Source organism: Tripterygium wilfordii, chromosome 6 (genome assembly GCF_013401445.1).
Source record: "Tripterygium wilfordii isolate XIE 37 chromosome 6, ASM1340144v1, whole genome shotgun sequence".
Taxonomy (NCBI): domain Eukaryota; kingdom Viridiplantae; phylum Streptophyta; class Magnoliopsida; order Celastrales; family Celastraceae; genus Tripterygium; species Tripterygium wilfordii.
The window spans coordinates 2,529,608-2,554,154 of NC_052237.1; the positions used below are offsets into that span (position 1 = coordinate 2,529,608).

Sequence of the window (24,547 nt, forward strand, 5' to 3'; positions counted from 1 at the left end):
TAACTATTCTGGAGGTCTACTTCTCTGCAGGTGATTGGATATGTAGATTCGTTTGTCATACAAATCAAAACCAAACTGACAAAACCCTTTTTAACCCTTGGAAAATATCAGAAGACAATCTTATGAACTAGACATGTGGAGATGGGCATATTTGTAATTAGACAAGTGAATTGAGTTGCTAAATTGGTTTTAGCAGGCAATATTCTGTCTATTTTGGAGGGGTGGGGGACCTTTATCATAGGTGTGTCACTTTGCAGATATTGGGACAGCCTCTCTCTTTATGGTCATTAATTGACCACCTATCTTTCTTTTCATTTCCTGTCTCTCTTAGCTTGCTAGCTCCCCTGTTATCCTTCAAAGGCACAGTTTCTAGCTTCCAATACAAAAAAGGAAGAAATGGCTAACCTTAGACTATGTAACTTAATGTTCTTCATCCTTTTCGCTTCAATTCTTGCAGTATATGCTGTACAAGGTCACAACCAACCTCAGTCTTCTCTGTGCATTTCTGCTTGTTTAGTTTTACAACATATGATACTCTTTTTTTTTCTTGTGATAACTGATAAATCACCCAGTCTAGCATGTCCTTCGGACAATTGAGTAGACGATTATTTTATACTTGTTTCATAGCCATGTAGCTGTTATATATAGCCTTTTTTTTTGGTTGTTCTTGAAGTTGCCACAGTTACATTCTTATTCTTATAGTGTTGCAGGAGCTAGACTTGAAGTACTACTTCCTAATTATCCAAGTGCCTCTCCAGCAGAAAAAGAGTCAGATTTTCAGGTAACTAATTAAAAAAGAAACTGTTTAATAATTTGAATTTTTAGGTTTAAATATTTCTGAATTGTGAGTGTATGGAATGTATAGGGTAGCAGAGAAGCAGATTTGAAGAGGAATTCAAGGCGTCTGATGATTGGATCAACGGCTCCTACTTGCAGTTACAATGAATGTAGAGGGTGCAAATACAAGTGCAGAGCAGAACAAGTCCCAGTGGAAGGAAATGACCCAATCAATAGTCCATACCACTACAAATGTGTTTGTCATAGGTAAACTACTAATTAGCAACCCAGTTTTATATTTGTAAGTTGTTGAACTCATCAGGTTGTTCAGTGGGAGTTGAGAGTTGTTAGTTTTTCCAATTGAGAGCCATGAATTTTGAGTCTATTTGATTATTATAATGTAATTATTTTTTTTCTCGAGAAAAAGAAAATTCATATGTATTATGTACCTACTTCATATGTTGGTTGTATATTTATGTCAGAAGAGTTATATATCCTTGTTTTACCAATCGAAAATAATATTGTACAAATTTATCATTTGAACATTAGATATGTGCCTAAATTTGGGTCGTCAGGCTACACGCACAGAAATTTCTTGCCTGAATGACAGGGTAAGTCGGGCCAAAACTCAAACGTGTGGCCACAAGATTATCTAGGTTATATTAGATTTAAGGGTAAATATGTTTGGACAGTAAATTTCATTTTGGTATAGGAGAATACCACTTTCTAGGGTTTTTGAGGAATGGGGAGATAGAATAGTGTAAAGAGGAAGGGAACTGGTGCAAGTGGGCACACCACAGGAAAGTGGTCCCTAAAAACCAAAACATAAGCAACCAAAATATGTATCACATGGGGGGGGCAAGGATGATTCGAACAATTCAGTTGCACAAAATGGCAAAATTGAGTCTAATAAATCCAGAATCTCATTAAAAGGCATGGAGGTCCCATTTTCAGTGCATGAACACACAAACAAACTCAATCATCATGCCCCATCATTTAATTTGAATGAAATTTGAACTATGTGGACTAGTCATCTCTGACTACTTGGGTCATACCCTAAAAGCAATAAACATCCTTACACTACAGTTTGTAGTTGAGTTGTCTTTGGTTGTTGAAATGTGGCCTCATAGCCCAACCATGCTTCCCAATATGACAGAGAATGAGCTTATATGGAATATCGTCATATGAGAAATTTATGTGTGCACAGGTCTGATGGCCCGAGTTAAAACCCCATATCAGATGTCCTAAACACAAGTTTGTATGTTGTCGTTCTCGGTTGGTAACAAAAAAAGAGAATGAGCTTATATCCATTTCTATGCCCATTTTTTCGGTCTGGGCAAATGGGCCCCTTCTGCTGTCCAACGCAGCCCAAGATGAAACTTGAATCCAATATATAGGCCCACTCATTGTGAGTTAGATGGATTCTGCGTAAATCGGTAAATGGGTCTATTCAGCTGTCCAAAATAAGCCCAATATTAAGCTTATATCCAATTTCTAGGCCCAATATGAAGCCCATTGTTCGTCAGTTTTTGACCTTTTAGACATTTTTTGGGTTAAACAATACAAGACTTTCACTGTCGCGGGTAAATATCTCATTATATTTCGATCACACCATGATTGAAGTGTTATTTAACTACGTATTAGTTACTGGTGGCATTGAAAAAACGAAATTAATTTTCAAAATGACAATAGCCACACAAAAAAAATAAATTACAATAGCCGCAAAAACTGTAATTTCAGGTGGACAGACATATGGCACTGTAATTATCATGTTGGACCATAAAATGTCTCACCAACATAAAATGTCTAGCATGGGTTTTGCCGTTTTGGTGAGCACCAAACAAACAAGCATGTGATTTATAAGATTAAGTCCAATTCCAAAGCGTCTTTTAATGAGGATAAAATCTTGCGGGCCTTTGACCCATAATGAACGATACCCCAAGTTGAATTGGATGTAATCAGATTGCGGATAATTCCTCAAGTTATAACATGTTATCGAAGCAATTTCGATCCTTCACCCATTTGGACTATTTGTAAGGCTTTTCAGAAGTCTAATTTACAGGCCACTTACATGTGAGATGACTCTAACATCCTTATAGTCACTTTTGGGCTTTAGATACTCAAACGTTCGGAAGCACAAAATAATATGTAGTTTGTAAGATTGAGTCAAACTCCAAATACTCGATGCATTTAATCGTCAATCATAGCCAATCTCTCGTAAACACTTGAGACGTCTTTTAAAAAAAACAAAACGACAAAATTATGTTGGATGGGATTGGGCAAAAATTTGACATATGAGATTCATATAAAACTAAAAAAGAAAAAGAAACCAATTATGAGTAACAATCTTTGTGGTCAAGTCTCAGTGATTTTGCCCCTTTAAATTTTTGCTACTTTGTTCCACAAACCAAACATAAAAGGGATCATTGACGCTTTTGTTGATGCGCCCTTGTCGATTAAAGAAATCTCACTTTCGGCCTCATTTTGATAAGGTTTTTTATTATTTATTTATTTATTTTGATTCTAACCTTACCTTATCTTAGAGACAAGGACTTCACTGAAGGATCTCCTCGAAATCTTGTGCCAAAATAGTTTTCTAAGCATGTGAATGAATCCTCATCTCATCTCTAGTCATAATTGCAAGATATACCTAGTTTGCTTCCCATTATTATTATTATTATTATTATTCACTCAACTATTATAATCAGATATCCTCAAGGGGATGACGAATATATATAATACAAAAAATTATAAGAAAGAAACTAAGAAAGTGTGAACCTAAGCATTTTAATCAGCGGCTATACTTATTCTGTTATTAAAGTTCTTTGTTTTTTTTTTTTTAAAAAGACGCAATTTAAAATGATGACTCTTATTTGCACCCCATTTTTTGCTAAGTACACCCCAATCTAGTGTATTTTCAAAGGGTGAATGGGGTGTACTTAGCAAAAAATGGGGTGCAAATAAGATTCATCATTTAAAATTCTTTAGGGATTGATGCAATATCTTGTAATTGGAGACTATAATATAATTTAGGTATATCTTGTATTATAGAGGTTATGATACTTGTGGTACCCCTCATATTGTGAGTGGTCTATCCATAAACACTTATGATAAGGCTCAATATGTGACCCAAATAAGGGTGACAAATGAATATGATATCGAAGTTGGGTTCTGCTCCGATATCATGTAAGAAAATTTAATCCAAATAATTTGTAAATTGTATAATGTTTTGTCTACTTTTGGGTGATACATAAAATTTATATTGTTGTGTGTGGACTGTGGACTTGTTCCTTCATCATATATGTTATGTACTACAAAATTAATAACAGTCATCCTGAATCGCATTAGCATAAAAAATATAAAAAATCTAAAAAATCAAATATTTGACTAAACATAATAATATGTCATGTTTCTTAATTAAAATGATTTGAGACAAAAATACTAGTCTGCTCAGCTTAATTAATGACAAAGACATCGGAGTATCGGACACGTAAAATCCGTGTTCATTGGCTTTAGTCGATTTGGTTTTTTTGTTGTTCAAATCTCAACAAACTGATACCGACCAAACTATCATATCCTTAATATTGTTTGCAGAGAAAATCTTATAGTATCTTTGTTGATTTGTTCTTATTAAATTTTTAGACAAAATATATATGTTATTATTTAATACATATTGGAAACCTCTTTGTATCCCTAACAATTTCTTTCATAATCAACCATAACAATATTACGTTATCTAATTACATTAAGGGTCTGTTTGGTAGAGCAGTTTGATTGATTTTCAACGCTAACGGAAAAATTGTGGAAAAAAAAAAACTTTGTTTAAAACTGTTTAATATGTCGTGAGCTGTTTGGTGAACTTAGCTGGCGCTAATGGAAATGTTGTTGATTAAAGTATTATGTTATATTTTGTTGTTAACATAAATTATAATGATACAAATTAAATAAGTAAAATAAAAATTATAAAAAATATATTTATTATTAAAATTAATTTTAAGTATAAACTATAAATATTTTTAAAGCAAAATTAAAATGATTATTTAAAAGTTAATAAAAATATATTTTATAATTTTTATTTTACTTATTTTATTTATATAATTTTGAATTTAATATTATAATGTTTATATTAATAACAAATATTAATTAATAAATCATTTGTAGGCCCATGTTAAAATTTGACAAAATTTCTTTCAATAAACGTGGGCCTTGGCAATTTCTTTTTTAAGAAAATAACATACTGACAACTTTCTTTACTTTTAGCGGGTCCCATATGAATATTGTTATTAAAAAAATAAAATATTCAGCTTCCGCCGCGAAAGAAGCTCCGTCTAACATGGAGCTTCTTTCTTTGCAGCGGAACCACTGTCAATATGGTAGCGATTCCGCTACGGCCGCTATGATGTTTGGTATGGAATTGGAAGCCAACGGGTCGCACAGCGAAACCGCTCAATCCAACACCTTACCAAACAGGCGATAAATTACATTATTATGTTGTCTAATTATATTAACTTTCATTATTATATTGTCTTTCGCTATTACGTTGTCTAATTACATGTTTTGGTTGAATTTGATAGGGATACGTAGCGTTGCAGATACTTATTAGTCGAATAATTAATTTTATTTTGCATAGGATGGGAATGGAAGTATTTTGAGGCTAATAATAATAAAATAATTAACCTAATAAACGATCAAATAATATTAATTTTTCTTGAATAGTTTTGTGTTTTTTTTTCCTTGGAATAGTTGATTATCTCCACTATTTTTCATAATAATTATTGGTTGCATTTAGTCACAGGACATTTGTTCAAAAGTCGTAATGAAATTTGGTGGGGGTCTACTTGTATCAATTTTTGGTAGTCACTACTTTGAGGAAAACAAATATGTGGGGGGTCAATTGTCGAAGATGATCGGACCTGACGATAAAGCATGTCACCTCGATTAACATTTCTTTAACAAATTAAGGCGGCTCCCAAAATATAATTAAGTTATATTACATCTAAAGAAGTTTTGTCAATGAAAAAAATCAAATCCAAATAATTTGACGATGTGTTATTTGATTTGGGATTCAAGCTGAAACGATTTTGTCCTTCAAAAAATTTATGATCTCTATGATTGAGGGTGAAATTAACTTATAAAACATTTTACTTTCCATCAACTTTCGATGTGGAGAAATTTATTTTAGCACTATCCTACATTTATGGGTTCGATTATACGAGACCCAATAAATAAACTATACAAATTAAGACTCAATAAGTGATTCAAACGGGAGATGTAAGTGAACCCGACATAATAATTGAGTCATGTTCTAATACCATGAAAGAAAATTCAACTCAAATAACTTGTGAATATTTTCTATTTTGAGTCTGAAGACTTGTACGATTTTGTTCTTTAAGGGGTTCTTTAGAGTTGAGCGTTAGACGTTAACTTACAAAGCAATTTGCTTTTCTCGACTCTCCAATGTGAGAAATCTTATCTCAACAGTAAAACATATATTAATTTTATAATTTGATTAGGTTAAAAAGAAAGAAAGAAAGGAAGCTTTGACAGTAGTAAGCGGTAACTCACATGTCTAAAAGGTAAAAACATAAAGGGATTGGCATAAAACATCTTTCCACGTATAAGGATTTGACAGTTGAATTCCAATTCCCATTCACCATAGTGCGTTTTGCACCATACTCCTACCATATTGGGTATGTTTTTTCACCTTCCTTCTAACGATGAATATCCAAAAGAGGTAACTAAAGTGACTCATTGTTAAACTAACCAGACCGAAGACTTTGTAAATCCGAGTTGAAACCCAAAGAGTAATTCATCGACAGTAAATAGTAACAGTAATTTTGTCCACAGTAAATGGATTATTATGATCTGATTGGGATGGGATGGGGGGTGATTGATGACATGGCAGACACAGTGATCACGACCCACGAGACTACGCTCTCAGGCCCTGCGACACTCAGTCTGTGACTGGAAAGAAAACTCGGTGGACACGGCGTAAAGAAAAACATTTGACATGTCAACCAATCAAGTTCAAGGAGGAACGAGAGGAGTAATGGCCCTACCCGTAGGCGTTGTAATGGGCCCCACGAGGGGATCGAGAATCAGAGAATGGACACGTGGCCAGTGAAGGGATTCTTTTTTTTTCCCACAAGATAGAAACAAACTTTCCTTGCAATTCCTTGTTTTAGGGTCTCCATCGTCAATCCCTCTCCAGACACCACTTGCCCTTTAATAAAATTTTCCCTCTTATATATAAAGTCTCCTTGACAAGAAAAATCTCGCTCACTCATCTCTTTTCTCAATTCTTGTCTGTGTTCTTGGGAGGGTCAGTGGGTGGTGAGAGAGCATGACTGGGGCCGAAGAGGGATATTGTGTTTCTCTTGATCTTCTCAAGAAGAAAATGGCAGAGTTTGCCAAGGAAAGGGACTGGGATCAGTTTCACAGCCCAAGGAACCTGCTTTTGGCTCTGGTATGCTCTTTTTTTTTTCTTTTTTTTTTTCCTCTCTTCTTTGTTGATTTATGGGTTATTATGTCTGATAGATATCAATAATCTGCGCGTTTGTGGCTGTTTCAGTCGCCGATCTCTATTGAACCGCTTTTTTTTCCTTACAGAATGAAGGAGGGAAGGAAGATCACATAGAGTAACTCTATTTTCTATGAATATTTGATTATTTGACCCGGTTGATTACAGCCAGGAGTTGTTGGATTTGAATGAAATCATTGCAATGATTCGAAATCATGTCCTATTCTTTTATTATATATACAACTTTGGTGGTTGGGGTGATGGCTTTGGGTTGGTGGGTCTCTTAAGCCATTGATAGAATATTAAACCCTAACACTTGGCTCTAATAGCGTTATCTGCGTCTAATTAGAGTCAATATTGACCCACTGTGCAATACAAATCTCCTCTTTTGTAGTAAACACTGCTTTTTTTTTTCTTGTTTTACTTTTTAACTTTTACTTTCTTGACGCTCCCATCCACAAAATCCATGGATTTTAATAATCCCACTACTGTAAACCAGAACAACAGGCGTAATTTCAACTTTCATAACCCATTAAATTGTCCAAAAACTCTGATGGGTCTTCTTGATCTGATCCTTCTTATTTGTGTTTTGTTTGATTCATGACTGTAGGTGGGTGAAGTTGGGGAATTATCAGAGATATTCCAGTGGAAAGGAGAGGTACCAAAAGGACTACCAGATTGGAAAGAAGAAGAGAAAGTTCACTTGGGTGAGGAGTTATCAGATGTGCTGCTTTACCTTGTCAGGCTCTCTGATATCTGTGGTATTGATTTGGGGAAAGCTGCTCTCCGTAAAGTTGAACTTAATGCCCTCAAATACCCAGTTGGCATCTGCAAAAGCTCTTCAAAGAAATACAATGCCATTGAAGAGGGGGGAGAGGGAGATGAAGACTAATCTAATCTCTCATGTATGGGTCTGGTAATGTGCATACAGAACATATGAATGGGCGTTTTAGTAAAAGACTTTAGATAGAAGAATGAATCAAGTAGGATGATGGGTTTTCCTAGTATGGATTTGGCATTTATTGTCAAGGATTAGACGTTTTGTATATTTTTTTGTTGGGTATTGTGTCAGCTGAATCGAATCCCTCTGACAAGTATGGGGATATGGCACTGTTGATTTATATATCATAACTATTTTGCTTTCCTCCGTATCATATTCCAGTTATCTACTTATCTTCCCTTTTATTCTTCTTTTTCTAGACATTTCTTTGTGTTTCCATGCTATATCTTGTGAGGGAATGGCCTAAACACTGTATGTTTCAAGGTTTGGGAAGTTTTAAAGGGAAAGAAAGTGTTAATTAGAAATTCCATTTGGCTTAGTGATTGCATTTCTAACAACATAAATTTTCACCTCTAGATGTCTTTCTAAATTCTAATGGTTGAACCAAAGGTAGCCTTAGCCATTGGTCAGTATCCATGAGTTGTTGGCCACTCACACCACCTTTGGTTGCTCATATGAAAGAGAAATGGTGTGGTTATTAACTTATTGATTTTTTTATTTTTTATTTTTGCAAACTAACACCCATTATACAAATAAATAGCAACGATTATTTAGCAAAGTAGTATTTGACGCTACTCCAAGTAAATCATTGGTATTAGAATTTAACAATGATACTAGGGTTTTTCAATAGAGTGAATTCGAGTCCGCAAATTGCCATACATTTAGGATGGATCCAAGCCCGTATATTGTCACATATTTAGGTTTGATCCGAGCCCGTTTATTATGATATATTTAGGGTTTATGAACTTTAACCGCGTGTCATTAACTGAATACCTAGTTTAGGGGTTGGGTAATGGTTAGAAGACTTTTGGTGTTGAAGAATGAAGAATGAGATGTGAATAGTCGATTAAATTGTTCCTTTGGGGAAAGAACAAATGGAGGAATCGAGTTTGATTTGTTGCATTTGACATTCTAGGACTTCTTCCTAAGATGAATAGTTTATTCAAATTTTTTTGAGAGATTATATTCAACTTGGATCTTAATTAGATGAGTGGAGTAGTTTTCTTTCTCAGATAAACAAATAATTATGGAAAAGAATAGAAATCTAGTAATGTTAAGTGATCTCTAATCCTCCAATTCCACATCAAATAAAGTTGATGAAAGCACAAGTTCAAACTTATCATTTGTCGGGCACTTGTGGTGTGACTGGGGACTGGGTTAAGTTCTGGTGGGTTCCCACAAATCCATTCCCTGAACAAGCAAATCAAATCACGTCTCCTAAAGCACATATTTCCATCCTCATTGGCCATTAATGTGGAACCCATTACCCATTAGATAATATATATATATATATATATACTTATAAATTAGATGTGTAAATATGTAAATATTATCTTAAGTAAAACGATAATGTAATGTTACTTGAAACAGATTTCATCCTTAACACACTTTTTTATTGTTAAGTAAGTGTGGTGAGAGAGTGATCGACTATATGCCTTAAACATCTTGACTAAGGGGTTGTTTGTCGCTACTTGTTCTAACATGCACTATTCTCTCACTCATTGACACTCGTGCAATGATGTGAGATTTATAGTGTGTTTGGATTGAGGGAATGGGGAGAAGGAAATGAAATGAAAGGGAATGGAATCTTCCCTGTAATTCTCTTCAAATCCCTCCGTTTAATGAAATCTTTATCTCAATCTTCTTCAAAACTCTTTCCTTAATTTTTTATAAACTATCCAAACAAGAGAATTATAAGGAAACTCTCTGTCCATTCTCTTCCCCTCAAATCCCTCAATCAAAACACATTATAAAAGTGACGGAACAATGAAGGGGCTAGGGGCATGGCCCCCCAAAAATTTTGAATTTTTTTAGTATAATAATAGTAAATATATAACTATGATTCATTTTTACTATAATACTATGGCTTAGACTTATAAATAATGTGAAAACTCAATCAATATCATTGGCTTCATTCTCTTTTAATCAATTTAGGCCAAATTCTCTTAATCAATTTAGGCCCAATTCTCTTTAATATAGTTTCCTTGTTGGTTTCCTCTGTTTAACAAATTAGCTTCATAAATCCCTAAATTGAAAATTGCTTGGATGATCATTGAGCATTGGTTGACTGCTGCTCCCCGCACATGCTTCTCGCTCTGGACCCTCTCTCAATCTCTCTAATCTCTGGTTAGTTTTCTTTGGCTTCTTTCTATGTTACTAATTTTTCAAGAACTGATTATGATTTCATTGTTTCATGATTACTTGCACAGTTGACAGTTGCATAGCATTGCACCGATAGTGTCATAGTGGTCTTGTATTGGTTCCTTTGAAATTTGAATCCTTTCGGCTCAAAGAGAGGTATTTTTCAATTTAATTAATTTGTTTTTTTTGTTTGTTCCGATTAATTTTCTTGTTGGATTAGAATCATTAATAGGTTATTCGATACTAATGTCTACCCATCAATCCAAGCGGACAAAAAATAATACTATTGCTGCCTATTTTAAGAGTGATCGTAAAGCACCCTCAATCATTGAGGATATTAATTAGTTATTTATCTATTTTGTATTTTTGTTATTGGTTCTTGCATTTTTTCTCAGGTCATCTTTTTTGATGCCCTATTGTTTTCTTTTGCTTGTTGTTTGAATTTTTTGCTGTTTATCAATAATATGGATGACGTGTATCGAGAAAAAAACCTCCAATATGAATACTTCTTTGGTTGATGAGCAACATTCTAATGAAATTCAACTCCAAGCCTTAAACCTTAAGAAGTTAGTAGCACTTCTTTGGAACGTGATCCCGGAAAGCGACGTCCAATATGAGAATATCCTGTTAATCAACAAGATGAAATTTGACGTGTTTACATCAAAGAGGGGCCATATCAATCTCACTTATCCGAATATCCCCTTTCAAAGAATCATCGTCAATTTCAATATGCTTGGTTTGCACAATTTCCTTCTTGGTTAGAGTACTGACCCACTAAAGATGCCGCCTTTTGTTTTCAATGCTTTCTTTTTGCTAGCACGCCAAATGTACGCTTTGGAGGAAATGCATTTACAGTAGAAGGATTTCGAATATTGAAAGGAAGATTGTTGACACTTTTAGTTCAAACTCAATTATAGATGATTTCTATTAAATGAAAGATCGTCGAGCACAACTGAAATGATTGTTTTTGTTATCTTTGATATTTGTGTTTTAATTTGTGACTTTTAATTTAATGATTATATAGATATCTACGTGTTTTAGGTCACTTTTTAGTAAATTGTCTTTAAAAAAAATTTCAAGAGCGCTACCTCCTAACCCCCTTCCACATTTTCACCCTCCCTTCCATAAATTCCTGGCTCCGTCACTACGGATTAACACTAACTCATTAAGTGTCAAGGCAATAATGATGTATGATATCTTATCTTTTTCATCAGTTTATTTATTGACAGTGACGTACTTGAGCTTTTGGGATGGGCAAAACTTTAACAAATAGGCATCCTTAAAAAAAAATTGAATATTGTATGTCACTTAAATGAATTTAGATTAATATAATATTGATATTTTTTTAAAAAAAAAAGGAGGCCTTGGGCGACGGTCCATGTCCCCCGCCCTAAGGACGCCCATGTTTATTGACTGCAGAAATGTATATGCTTCCTTTCGGGAGAATACTAGCTCGAAGCCTAGATGTAAAGTAAGTACAATAATCATTAAATGATTTGTAAATTCAATTGATTATTAATAGCTTAAGAATCTTTAACTTTTCAATATATTAATTTTAGTTATTATCTACTAATATTTTATGAGAGAGGAATACTGGTTTGATTGCGTAAGAAATTGGGCTACGTATTTAAGTGGGCTTTCATGTCTGGAGGCCCATCAAAGTCCCTGAATCAGCCAATTATCTGGCCCACGATGTTCCTATTGAGCCTCCGCGTAGTAGATCCATCTATGAATCAACGGGTTGAGAATTCCCCGTAATACCTGGAAATTGGCCCAAGGCCCATCTCCAATGCTTCCCACCAAATCAAGCCACCTTTGCTATGCTTCGTAGTTCAAAATTCATGGCTTCTGGGATTGTGTTTTATATGACCAACCCGGTATTTCGGAATTTTTAAGATTGGTTTTCATGGGTTTATAAAACCCACAAATAGGTTCTCATTAATTCCTATATATCCACTTATGTGGTATATTCTACGATATATATATATATATATATAAGATCCATCTGTTATCTGTATAGATATCATCATCTACATCCAAAAAGCCGTATGCTTTAGAAAAAGCTTTGATTATGAATTTTTGGGACAAAAATGTCTTACTCAAACACTAATATTTATCTTTGCCCTTCTCTCTTAACAAAACACTAGCAACCATAAGAAACGTAACGTAGAGTTTTCCAGTTTGTGGTAACTATGAGAAATTATTTAATTATTATTTATTAGAATTTTAGATTTTACATTTGTAAGATGGTCAAGAGAAGAAGAAGACAATAACTGAATCCATGAATTAAAATAACGGAAACATTTGGGGTCGTAAAAAGGGAATAGACCAGTAATAGGCCTCCAACAATTCCCAATTGGGAGTGATTTCTACAATGATCTTCTTCAGCATTTGGTGCAGAGGACGTACCATGGTCTCCCATCGGACTACACCACGAGACCCTATAAAGAATCCGCGGCGTTTATTGCCCAGTCGTACTGTGCTTCCCTTCCGCCGCCTCTGCAGCCTCCTCCGTCTTCTACACCACCCCACAAGGATTGTGGAATTTGTGAACATGGATATGCTGATGCTACCTCTCTTCATCATTCTTAGCTCTAGTCTTAGCTTACTTTACTTCCACATCGTTTCTTATATATATATATATATATATATATATATATATATATATATATATATATATATATATATCTGTGTGTGTGTGTTCTGAAGTTGGGTGATGGTGTGTTAATCATGGTGGTCGTAATGGCAGCTATTGTAACAAATGATTCTGTTTAAGGCCTGATGCTAGCGTGGCCTAAAGTTATGCTTTTAGGAGGGAATGTCATGTAGGCTTGTGGGGGTCATGATTAAAGGAGATTATGCTCAACTTAATTCATTTTTTTAGAGAACTAGTTGGTGAGATAAACCAATCATTATGGAATCTTATTATGATACTTGGACAAAATTATAGTAGGACTTGGGATTTAGCAATCAATCTTACGTTAACATTTAAGTATTGCAATACAGCTTTTGAAACAAATGTTGGGAATTTTCATTTGATGACTTCTTTTTCAACCAGAACGATATCGTACAAGTTTGTTTTTTTGACATTCGATATGGATAAATTTCGGGCTATCAAATCAATGCGCATATAAATTTTCCCTCTTGATGACAGGGTAAGTTGAGTCAAAACCCAACGTGTAGCCATAAGGATAATACTACCAGTGAGAATCGAACTCAAAATATCCTAAATCCATATGATTTGACCTTATTTGACGAGGATGCTCGAAGAACGTTTCCATCATTAAAATAATTGAAAATTCACCTTCAAGCTAAGTAGCTAACAATTATTTATATAAAAATGTAAATTATTGTTGAGGATACAATTGTAAATTACATATATTTTTTTTGTTGAGAGTGTGGAAACTGGAAAGAACATTAATTTGCTTAAACATGGACTTAGATTATTCGGATATTGGTGATTTGTGAGAATTTGGTGAAATGATATTCATATTGGGCCTTAAGGCCCAACTAGGCGCCCAGGCTGGCTCATGAGATGGGCTTTTGTACTCTTCCGCCAGAACCAAGGCCGACACACTCATGGGCCTTAGCAAATAACCCAACAACATACTTATCCAACTAGAGAGTCGAGACTAGAGTCGCGACTCGTTGCACATTCCGGAGCAACTACGCCAGAAGTTTCTCCCCGCTTCTCCGCCGTTCACGGAGTAAAAGTAATGGCTTCCACGGTGTCCTTGACCGCCCCCTCCGTTTCACCGTTGCACCGAGCTCTCTATCCACCTGGCCTCCTCCGCCCTTCCTTAGTCACACTCCCGAAATCCCTCATCACCACAAGCTCTACAATTCTGCTCAAACCCATCTATGTCATTCCCTTCTCTTCCAAATCACCTAGGTTTAGGGTTTCTGCTTCCTCGTCTACTCAAATTTTGACTCGGTCCCCTCCCTCCACACTACTAGCCGAGTCAACTCGGACCGTCTCCACCATCTTAGCGCTCGGGTTCTCCCTGTCCCGCTTATTACCTCATTTGATTCAAAAAGCGGCGCTGTCAATCAGTGGAATCGTAGACCTTGCGGCTATTCAGTCTTTTCAACAACACAGCAATCTGGTGTACACTGTTGGTCCCGCCTTTTTCGCAGCTATGAGGGATCGGCCTAGCGGGTATTTGAACACGCCACTGACGGTGGTGGCGGCGGGTCTCGCTAAGTGGCTAGATATTTACAGTGGAGTTTTGATGGTTAGGGTTTTGTTGAGTTGGTTCCCCAACATACCATGGGAACGGCAGCCTCTATCAGCGATCAGGGACCTCTGCGATCCTTATCTTAATCTGTTCAGGAATATCATCCCTCCTATCTTCGATACTTTGGATGTTAGCCCGTTGCTTGCTTTCGCAGTGTTAGGGACGCTTGGGTCGATTCTCAATAACAGCAGGGGAGCGTATTGAAGATGATAACAAGAGTTGGTCTTTTGGTAAGGAATATCAATTTAGGGATATTGAGCTTTATGTTTTAATTGTTTTTAGGTAGTCGTGTTAGTGGGTTGAGGTTTAATTTCTGTAATAATGTACTAGCTTAACTTTTTTCCCGATGTATAAATTTTTGAAGTATATTTCGATACTGATTACTGGTTCACATCTTCAAAGTTCCAGCGGATTTAATAAGGGGTTGTAGGTAGTTTTTGGAGAGGATACATTGATTTTTCTTGCAACTCTTGTGTTGAATTGCATGGCATCAAAGGATTATTTGACATTCAGATTCTTGCAATTATTAGGGCCAGGTATAGGATGTTTCTTCATATTTTTTGACTTACATTGATATATAAGGAGTAAGTGAACTCATTCCAAAAAAAAAAGAAGAAGAATGGGTGAACGTAAGTACGCTTGATAAATTAAGTTAGATCATCATGGTAGCTCTAGCCTAATTCTGAAACAAGAGAACCCCAGGGCTTCCCATCAAAAGTCAGAGGACTTGGGTTTGAATATCTACTGCATCTTGGTTGAACTTAGACCAGTGGTTTTAGAGAGGTTCCATGTCATTAAAAACATGTTATTGTTATCAAAACTAGAGCTGAACTTGGCCACATTACTGTATTTTTTTTTTATCTCATATGGTAACTTGTACCAAATTTTGCAGGCCATCCAGTTAATATTTTTTTTTGTATAAGAATCTCATATAGCATAATTATACATGTGTAGATTATTGGTTGCGCTTTTATTCGTAAATTACGTTACTTCCTATAGAAGTTTATATATGGAATGTAGCATACATTTTTTGTTTCCACTTCTTGGAGTCCGGCTAGTTCTTTTGGAATAATTGGATCAATATTTTTGGTTTATCACTTCCAGATAAATCTCACTGCTTTTGCGGTGAAAAACATCCCTGGACAGTCAATCCGTTCGAGTTCAGCTTGGTGTGGCTATGTCACCTAAAAATGATTATTTTTTTATATGAGAGAATGTCTTCTGGAAATTATTAAATTATTTAGTAAAGTTCAACTCTGAAAGTATGAAATGTCTTGGGTATGTATATGACGCAAGTTTGTCGATGGCATTGATGCTTTGAGGTTATCAGTAACATCAATATCTTGATGCCAACTCATATATTCTAGGGCAGCTTTTATATGATATCATTCTGCATTTATAGTACTATTGTTGAAGTCCCATGGATGTTTCTTTTTGTTTTTGGAAAAATTATATTCTAATTTATTTATAAGGACCTGTTAGACAAGTTACTCTTTCTTATTGTTACTCATTATTTTCTTTTCCGTCTTGCTATTGATCTGTTGTTCTATGTGCATGCTCCTCGGTTTATACTTTAGAATATTTCTGAATCTGCTTGATTCATTGAACATTTCAGTTGGTGGTTATGATTGATTAGAGGCGCATAGTTTGCTATGACCACTCTAATTTTGAACTTGGAAGAGAGATGATACTGAATGAGATGTGATGCATTATTTTCAGGGGATATGATATACTGAATCTTGTGGGATGAGATTTGGGGGAAGTACAAAATTTCTTCTTGTATTATTATATTACTGGGTTCCTTGCAGCAATGTAGTGTTTCATACGTTCTTTGGCCAATAACTTTTTTATGTTATGTAATGTAAGCACATATCCATTCTGATGGAAGCTTAGTTTACACATCTGTTCACATGGATTGGATTGGATGGATTTCCTATGTATTGTAAGCACATATCCATTCTGATGGAAGCTCAGTTTACACATCTGTTCACATGGATTGGATTGGATGGATTTCCTAAGAGCAAAAAGCACCATATTGTGCGCAAATATTCCTAAAACACTAAAAGAAAGTATAACTTGCAGAAAATTGTTGATTCAAGTCTGCTAGCCTTCCTGAAGAGTGAATGCAGCGCTGACTGTTTATCTTTATCACCAGCATTCCTCGCTTGGCTTCTTCTTGCTGGGCTTGTGCTTGACTTGCCAGTTTCATCTTTTACGAGCTTTGATTCAGTTGAAAGCTCCTCATGGTTCCACTTACTTAGGCACTTCGACCCTCCATAGTTCTCTACTATTCGAGTCAGGATTTTAGTTTTGAGTTTTTACTCCTCCACTTCAGCATTGTCCCAACAAGTCCATCACAAGAATAATCCCCATTGGGCCCGATTCTTTGCTAAAAAGCCCTGTTTTTGGCATGAACGGGCTACAGACAAATGGGCTTTGGTTTTCTTGCTATGTTTTTATTGATATCAATCATCTAGAAATGGCATCCTTCACTTTCATACAGCTCTCACGTGATTTGTGCATCGAATGTAGCATTTGCCGCCAATAAATGGTGGTGGGGCATCAATATACTTGCAAGATTTACGGTTCGGGCAGCAGGCTTTTGATTCCAAGAGATACTTTTGTCTGACTGAAAGGTAAGGTAGTGAAGGGATTGTGGAGACTGGCTTAGATCTTGGTCTCACACTCTCACCATGAAGCTTCCGAGTGTTGGGGGACTAACATGATTGGATCTTGGTCTTACTATTATTATATCCGACCAGGTTCTTGGCATGGAAGACCGATCGGCTTATCCCATCTTGGTAGAGAAAGAAAAGGTGCAGTGGATTTTTGTTGCATCGGCTCAGTCAGGACGATTGTTCTTCTCTATGGCCATTGCTTACATTGGGGAGATAAGAATTATGCCTTGGAATTTGCAAGTAGAAAATATGGGCCCAGCTCCAATGCTGGCGATGGTCACAGGAATGACCTGCCATATAAGTTCTGTTGCCGGGAAAAATAATAATGGCTATGTTTGATAGAGCGGTTGTGTTGATTTTCAACGCTAACTGTTAAGCTGTGAAAAAAAAGCTGAGCTTAAAGCTTTTAAATAAGCTGTGAGGTGTTTGGTGAAGCTGTTAACTGTTGTTAGCGGTTAGGTTGTGTAAAATATATGTATTTGTATTATTATTAATTTATAAATATAATTTGTTGGCTAAAAATTATAATTACTTTAATTTAATATTTAAATTGTAATATAATATGAATTATATAAATATATTAATGAATAAATACAATTATAAATGGATAAATTTAAATTATTATAAGAATTAATAATTCATTTGTTAATTTAATACAATATTTATTAAAAATTAAATACAATAATCATAGTACATGTTGTAGTTTAGGAAGGATTTAATTTAATTTATATAAATATTATTTAAATATTTAAAACAGGTGGGTCCCATAGTTTTTAAATAAAAAATTGAAAGAGTTAACCTTTAAGCATGTGGGATTCACATGGGTCCCACATGAAAATTAAAAAATACCTAAAACATGTGGGATCCACGTGGGTCCCACATTAAAAAAATAAAAAAAAAATTAACAACTCCCCACCGCCCAGAAAAAGCTCCCAATGGGAGCTTTTTATGGCAGAGCGGTACCCCACCGTTTTGCGGGCGGTACCGCTCAGTGGTAAGGGGGTGTTTGGTAAAGCGGGCCCGCTCCGCGGCCCGCTTTACCAAACAGGCAAAATAAGAAAAAAGAAAGCAAACGGTTTGAACCTTAAAGTTCAAAGTTTCCAGCGTGTGTGTGTGATGTTTGGTTGACACTGTGTTACCATAGAATGTCCCACATCCATAGTTTAGAGTGTGTGTGAATAGTTGATAAGTTCGGTTACCAACACATGTTTTTGTCCTTCGGGTACTGTGTTGGTGTTCGTGTCTTAGTGCTGCTTGTGTGTAGTTGGTTTTCAAAAAAAAGGTTTCCCAACACCTTTCGTAGCCTCAAATTTTAAATTGAGTTTATTTAAGGAAAAACACCGTCCTCCCATCCACCCGATCACCAATCAGAAAAATCGAACGGCATGAAATTTAAAGTTCAAACGGGAAGAAATAGTTTCCTAACACCGTTCGTATACCTCAAATTTGAAATTGAGTTTATTTAAGGAAAAGCACCGCCCTCACATCCACTCGATCACCAAATAAAAAATTCAAAATCGCTCAAACGGCCATCGCTGTCCCCTTCAATTCATTGTTATAGGTGAATATTACCTTCAGTACTCTCCGATGATTCAGTCTCTATCGTCTAATAGGTGATTTCAGATTTCTTTGTTTTTGAGTTTTTATTTTGGTTGTTTCTGGAAATTTTTTCATGATAATTGCTGACTGAAAAGTAGTGGAAATTCTATTGCAAGGTAATCTGGTCTCAGGCGTCTCAAGAAAACCTAATGAGCGGGTGGATTTACTAGTCTTGTGCAATTGATTTGAAATTGATGGTTTATGTTAAGCCGGCTTGAGGTTTTATGGACTTATCAGTTATCGCCCTGTGTTTTTAGATAAATCTTCCTTGAGATGAGAAAGAAGGATTTGATTTGAGAAGTCAAAGAAGGAGAGGACGATGAGCGGGGCTCGATTGTGTGCGTTAGTGGGAGAATTAGGGTATGAAGGGGCAGAGGCATTGGATCCGGACAGTTTTGAGTGGCCTTTCCAGTATGACGAGGCGCGCCCCATCCTTGGCTGGATCTGCTCCAGCCTTCGTCCCTCAAATATCCTCTCTCTCTCCGAGTTCTCCCAGTTAAGTCGCTCTTCTCTCTCTGGATATTTGGTTTATGTTTGGCTCACGAGAAAATAAACTTGATGGGAGGGAAACCTGGATCTGCTCCAGCCTTCTGTTCTTGTCGCTGGAAACTGAACTTACTGCTTTAAACTAAAACTGACTTATTGTTGAATAGGATACTTGTACTCTATATGGACTACATGGCCATGCTTATCTTACAATGTCAATATTTGTTCGAGAATGGTGTTTATCTGTTTGTGAGTCCTCTTTCCTTTTTCTTTGACATTATCCTAATGTGAATGGATTGGTTTTAAACTAGCTAGTGATTCTTTTGTATGTGGTGTTCAGGTACGAGCAATTTCTTCAGGAAGGAAAGTTATTGGAGGTATGATTCTTGCGCACATTCTTTTCATATATATCTTTTTTTTGACTTTGATTTACCAGTTCTTTGCAACATTAATCTCCTGTTTATAGGAAACATACTTAGTGACATGACAATGATATCTGAAATTTCTGAACAATATTAAAGCTTCACAACAAGGCTTGTGTATCTAGAGGATACAAATATTAATTTGAACTAAATTAACTGGCCTGATGGTTTATGAAGATTGAGAAGGGGCAAAACCCTTTTGAAGCTGGTAAATCAAGGGATGGAACAGGAAGACAGCTTCTGTTGCCAATAAAGTGAAATACATCCCATATGAGACAATACAAGAATAGCCTATTGCCTAGTTGTGATTTGCATAACTATAATTGTCGGAAGCAATGCAATATTGAGAAGATTGGGAAGTTCTAGTTTGTATCATGCTCTTTTATTTAATTGTGGTGAACAAGTTTGATAAAAGCCACTCCATCTAAGGGCCAAGGACAGGGCATTCGGTGGTTTGTTGAACCATTTAGATAATGATTTATGCTGTATTAATCATCTATGGCTGTGATTTTGCAGTATTCGCCAAAACAAATAGTCTGTATAAATAATGTGGATTTATCTCTCAACAGGGAGAAGATCTGGACTTTGCTTATGATAGCATTTCAGCCTTCTCTACCAGGAGAGACCATCAAGAGGCAGTTTTTGGAGCTGAAGAAGGTTTAAAAGATATAAGGTAAGGTATAAATTTAGCAATTCTTTTAAAGTAAAGTGTTCATTTAGCAAATTGGGAGCATATTGATAGTTTGATACTCAGTAGTGAAACTTAACAAGATTGCATTTATGAACTAAGTTTGATGATTTCAAGTATGATTGTCCATATGACATTATTGAGATGTTGATCTTAGCAGTTAGCACATCTGCCTTTGATGCAAGTGATAGGAGAGTCGAGAGGGGTGAGGACAACTGGACAAGAATTGAGTTGAAGGCAGTGTTCTATTCCCCTTTTATGGAAGGCATTCTCAGTAGATTCTAGAGTTTTCTGGATCTAATGTTTGAAGTTCATCATCAAGTGTAATAATTTATTACTTATTGGCTGCGGTGTCAGAATTAGTAGTAGTCAGTGCTTGTAAAAATGGTTTGCTGCTTGGTTGCATGTGTCTCTGAGGATAAGATTCTTTTTGGCTAATATTGGTGCCCCATGCTTACTACCTACACTATCTTAATGACCTGTATTTGTTTTAGGGATGCTACGCTGGCATATAAAGCTGAAGCTTTAGAGCTGCAAAGAGAGCTCAGGCATTTGCTGACATGCTCACAGGCCAGGCTTCAGCTTTAATCCAAGGGAGAAGGGCTCGAGTTGACGCAACATCCACTGTCAATGGACGCCTTACAACTATTGATGATAGCATTTCAGCCAACAAATTTGCAGGTACACAAGTTAATGAAATGGAAAATATCTTTTGATAGCTTTTATTCTTAAGTTTTATTCTATACGCTATTAGGAGCACATTGATACTCTACCTGGAACTAAAGAAAGGGACAGACTAACCATATATTAAGACATGGACTGGTGGATGATCGGGATACGTTTCTTCATGGTGTTAGAGGCCTTTTGAGTATTCATTCAAGTAAGAAGCCAACATTTTTTTTTCTGTGTACAATAAGATTTGTCATTTAATTGATGAGTATATTTTAATTTTACCTTTTGAACTTCTTCATTAGATTCTCAAGCTGGGTTATCGACATATGTACCTGCTCCTGGCATTGTTCAGCAGATTTCTGCTCTCCATTCAGATTTAATGACCATTCAGTCTGATCTTGAAAATTCCCTTCCAGAGGACAGAAATAGATGTATCAACGATTTGTAAGTATTAAAATCACCAATTGTTAAGTATCAATGTGAACTGTCAATATGGATTTACATACATGATATGATGTTTACAGATGTGCAACTTGTTAGCTAGCCAACACTATCAGGGGCGGACCCAAGGTTTATTGTGAGTGGGGGCAAATTTGAGTTATTGGCAATTAGGTTATAATTTTCAAAATTCAGTGGAATCAAAATGAGAACTTTTCTTAGGACTTGCCTATAATTTGCTGCTATTATTATAAATAGATATGCTTCGGTCCTCCTCTGACCACTATATTTGCTCTGGAATAGTGTTTTGATGTTGCAAGATTATTACCTAGTCATTCTTTCAGTCAAATGCAAAACTATTTTGAATTTTGCATGTACAGTTTAAATATGAGTATGAAACAAGAATGCGAGGTGCGTATATGATTGATGCCAAATTGAGGAATGTGGAATCAGATTCTTGGATTCTTGATTCAATTTTAGCCTAGATGGTCGAACTCTTAATGTAGTTGGCATACCAGTCTATAACAAGTCACAGTTACATTTTGCAAATTTTTCCTAATAAAAGGTAGATGGACCACAAATATTGGAGAAAAACACTAATACCTAAAACTAAGAGACTAATATTCACCATTCGAACTTTGGCATATGAGTAGTTTGCTTAAATTTTCTTCGTGTCTTTCGACTTCATATAAGCGGTTTTATTGCTTGGGAGGCCAGAGAGTAGTGGTTAAGTTGATTGTTGAGTGAAACAACATATCTTAACTCAATTCTGTTTGCTTGTGTTAGATGCACTCTAATTCAAAGTTTACAGCAGTTACTGTTTGCATCGTCAACAACTGTGCAACCCATACTGACTCTACGGGTACAATCTTTGAAACTGCTTCGGTAGATATCATTTTGTTGTTTTTCTCTTCAATTATTTGGCGAGATTTATTTATTAAGTACTTCAACATGTGGCTTAGTGGTAGAAGTTGTAGAGGTGTAACCTAGAGGTCATATGTTTAATTCTTGAAAAGTCATATTATGTGGGGATAAGTTATGTGTATTTTATGTCTATCCTCGACCTCGCCCATTGCAAAAACCTTATGCACGGGAGATTTTTACGTTTACAATGCTTAATGCAGTGTGGAGAACATTACAACCTACAGTATCTTCACCCAGAATGAAATTGTAACTAGTTTTGTTTATTTGAATAAATTGATTTTTTTATGACTACTTGAATAAGTGGTTGTAACATGCAACGCCGCAGAATTTGATGTGATGTTTAAATTGAGAGTTGAGATTTGCCAATTTGGATCCAGAACCATTTATGCGGCTGTCCTCTAGTTAGACCATGTCACTAGAGGCTGCTGACTCAGCAACTGTTGCACTTGTCTTGGAGGTAGGTTTGGTCGGATATGTTGACGGACACCTGCATTTTGTTCTTGGATTTTTCTTCTGAAGTTAGCAAACAGCAACAGCAATTATAACTGAAAACTTTCTGTTAGTTTATCGACCCCTTTCCAGCTGCATCCTTCTGTCCAAAATCATGTTGGAGCAGCCATGATGACATTTTCCCAATTTAATCTCCTGTCATCTTGATGACTCTTTGTTTAGGGATTGTTTTGAGGCTATCTTGTGATTGAACTTAACGTATCTGCTTTGGTGATGCTTGATTCTTGCTTCAGCCATTAATGAAAGAACTCGATGAAATAGAGAAGATTAATGCAAAACTCTCTGCTGCGGTTGAAGAATGAGGTGATCCTTGTTTCATACTTTATTATTAGCTCTATATTTTTATCTTAGATAATTGCATATGCTCTTTTTTTTTCACTGTGTGCGCGAAACTTACATGGTATGTAAGACAGACTAAAATCACCATTAGTTCTAAAAGAGTCTCCTAAACCCTACTCATGATTTTTGGAATTTTTCCCTCTTTTAATTCGTTTTTCCCCATATGATCCGCTTCTCCGATTTATCATAGGGAAGCAATTCAAAGCTGCTCCTCGCACTTAAAGCATTCCAACGATTTATGTTCTTTTGGTCCCCTTTCAAACCATTTTCCTCACAAACCATGAATAATTTAAATTTTGATGGTAACTATACATTTGAAAAGATAAAAAAAATGTGGCAGGTATCAAGAGAATATGGAATGCTATATAATGCATTATGTATTATAGAAGCTGGTTACAACCTTGTTTGATCCATACAAAAAATTTCTTTGTGGCATTCGCAAGAGGTTGCTCTTCAAAGGAGCGTTTTTGTAGACTTTTTTTGCAATCCTGAGCGTTTGCTGCGAAGCCAAGTTAGAGAACCAAATGCACGAGTCAGAGTGCTGCAGGTTTCTTAACCTATTTACACGTAGTTATTGTCAGGTAGTTATTGTCAGGTTTATGGATGCCAGGCTTGAATGTTTTATTGAAGCCTAGTGCGTTTTAGATTTACAGCAGAGGATGTCTAGTTAATATTTATCTAATTTTATGTTTTTTTGAGTTACTTTCTTGGTGTGTTGAAATTTCGAATTTTATAGTATTTCTAATAGTAGTTTTTCATTAGGTTATTTTTTTAATTCAAGATAGTTATAATTGAATTTCTTACAAACAATCTCTTAGAAGCAAATACATAAATTCACATTCACAATCAAGTTATGGTTTTATTTTGGTGGGCACAACAATCAAGTTATTGACTTTGTTTTTTCTTTTGGGCCAAGCATGCTGGCTTGCTTTTGAAGAACGTGGCCCCCTCTTATGTAAAAATGTGTTGCAGATTACGTTTGAAAGTCGACCTTCTCCTTCATTCGCACTTCACAGATATCTGTTGACATAAATATCCGTGACAAATTGAGCTTCTTATGCAAGATTAAAACCTTTAACCATTGAAGTTAATCCGGTAAAACAGAAAGAATTAA

At 35.7% G+C, this 24,547-nt stretch overlaps 3 protein-coding genes and 1 pseudogene across 3 annotated transcripts; all 4 read left to right on the forward strand.

Moving 5' to 3' along the window:
• Positions 1-248: 248 nt before the first annotated feature.
• On the forward strand, positions 249-1,286 carry LOC119999234 (EPIDERMAL PATTERNING FACTOR-like protein 9). Its single transcript, XM_038846703.1, has 3 exons — positions 249-472; positions 711-781; positions 866-1,286. Exons 1-3 carry the CDS (start codon positions 397-399, stop codon positions 1,046-1,048), a joined length of 330 nt encoding a protein of 109 aa, XP_038702631.1. The 5' UTR covers positions 249-396; the 3' UTR covers positions 1,049-1,286.
• Positions 1,287-6,996: 5,710 nt separating this feature from the next.
• Positions 6,997-8,482, forward strand: LOC119999796 (dCTP pyrophosphatase 1-like). The gene is made up of 2 exons (XM_038847547.1): positions 6,997-7,243; positions 7,908-8,482. Exons 1-2 carry the CDS (start codon positions 7,121-7,123, stop codon positions 8,187-8,189), a joined length of 405 nt encoding a protein of 134 aa, XP_038703475.1. The 5' UTR covers positions 6,997-7,120; the 3' UTR covers positions 8,190-8,482.
• A 5,389-nt stretch (positions 8,483-13,871) lies between these two features.
• Positions 13,872-16,352, forward strand: LOC120000585 (ylmG homolog protein 1-2, chloroplastic-like). The gene is made up of 3 exons (XM_038848714.1): positions 13,872-13,903; positions 14,062-14,907; positions 16,293-16,352. Exons 1-2 carry the CDS (start codon positions 13,872-13,874, stop codon positions 14,879-14,881), a joined length of 852 nt encoding a protein of 283 aa, XP_038704642.1. The 3' UTR covers positions 14,882-14,907; positions 16,293-16,352.
• A 2,619-nt stretch (positions 16,353-18,971) lies between these two features.
• On the forward strand, positions 18,972-24,013 carry LOC120000586 (annotated as a pseudogene).
• The last annotated feature ends 534 nt before the right edge of the window (positions 24,014-24,547 follow it).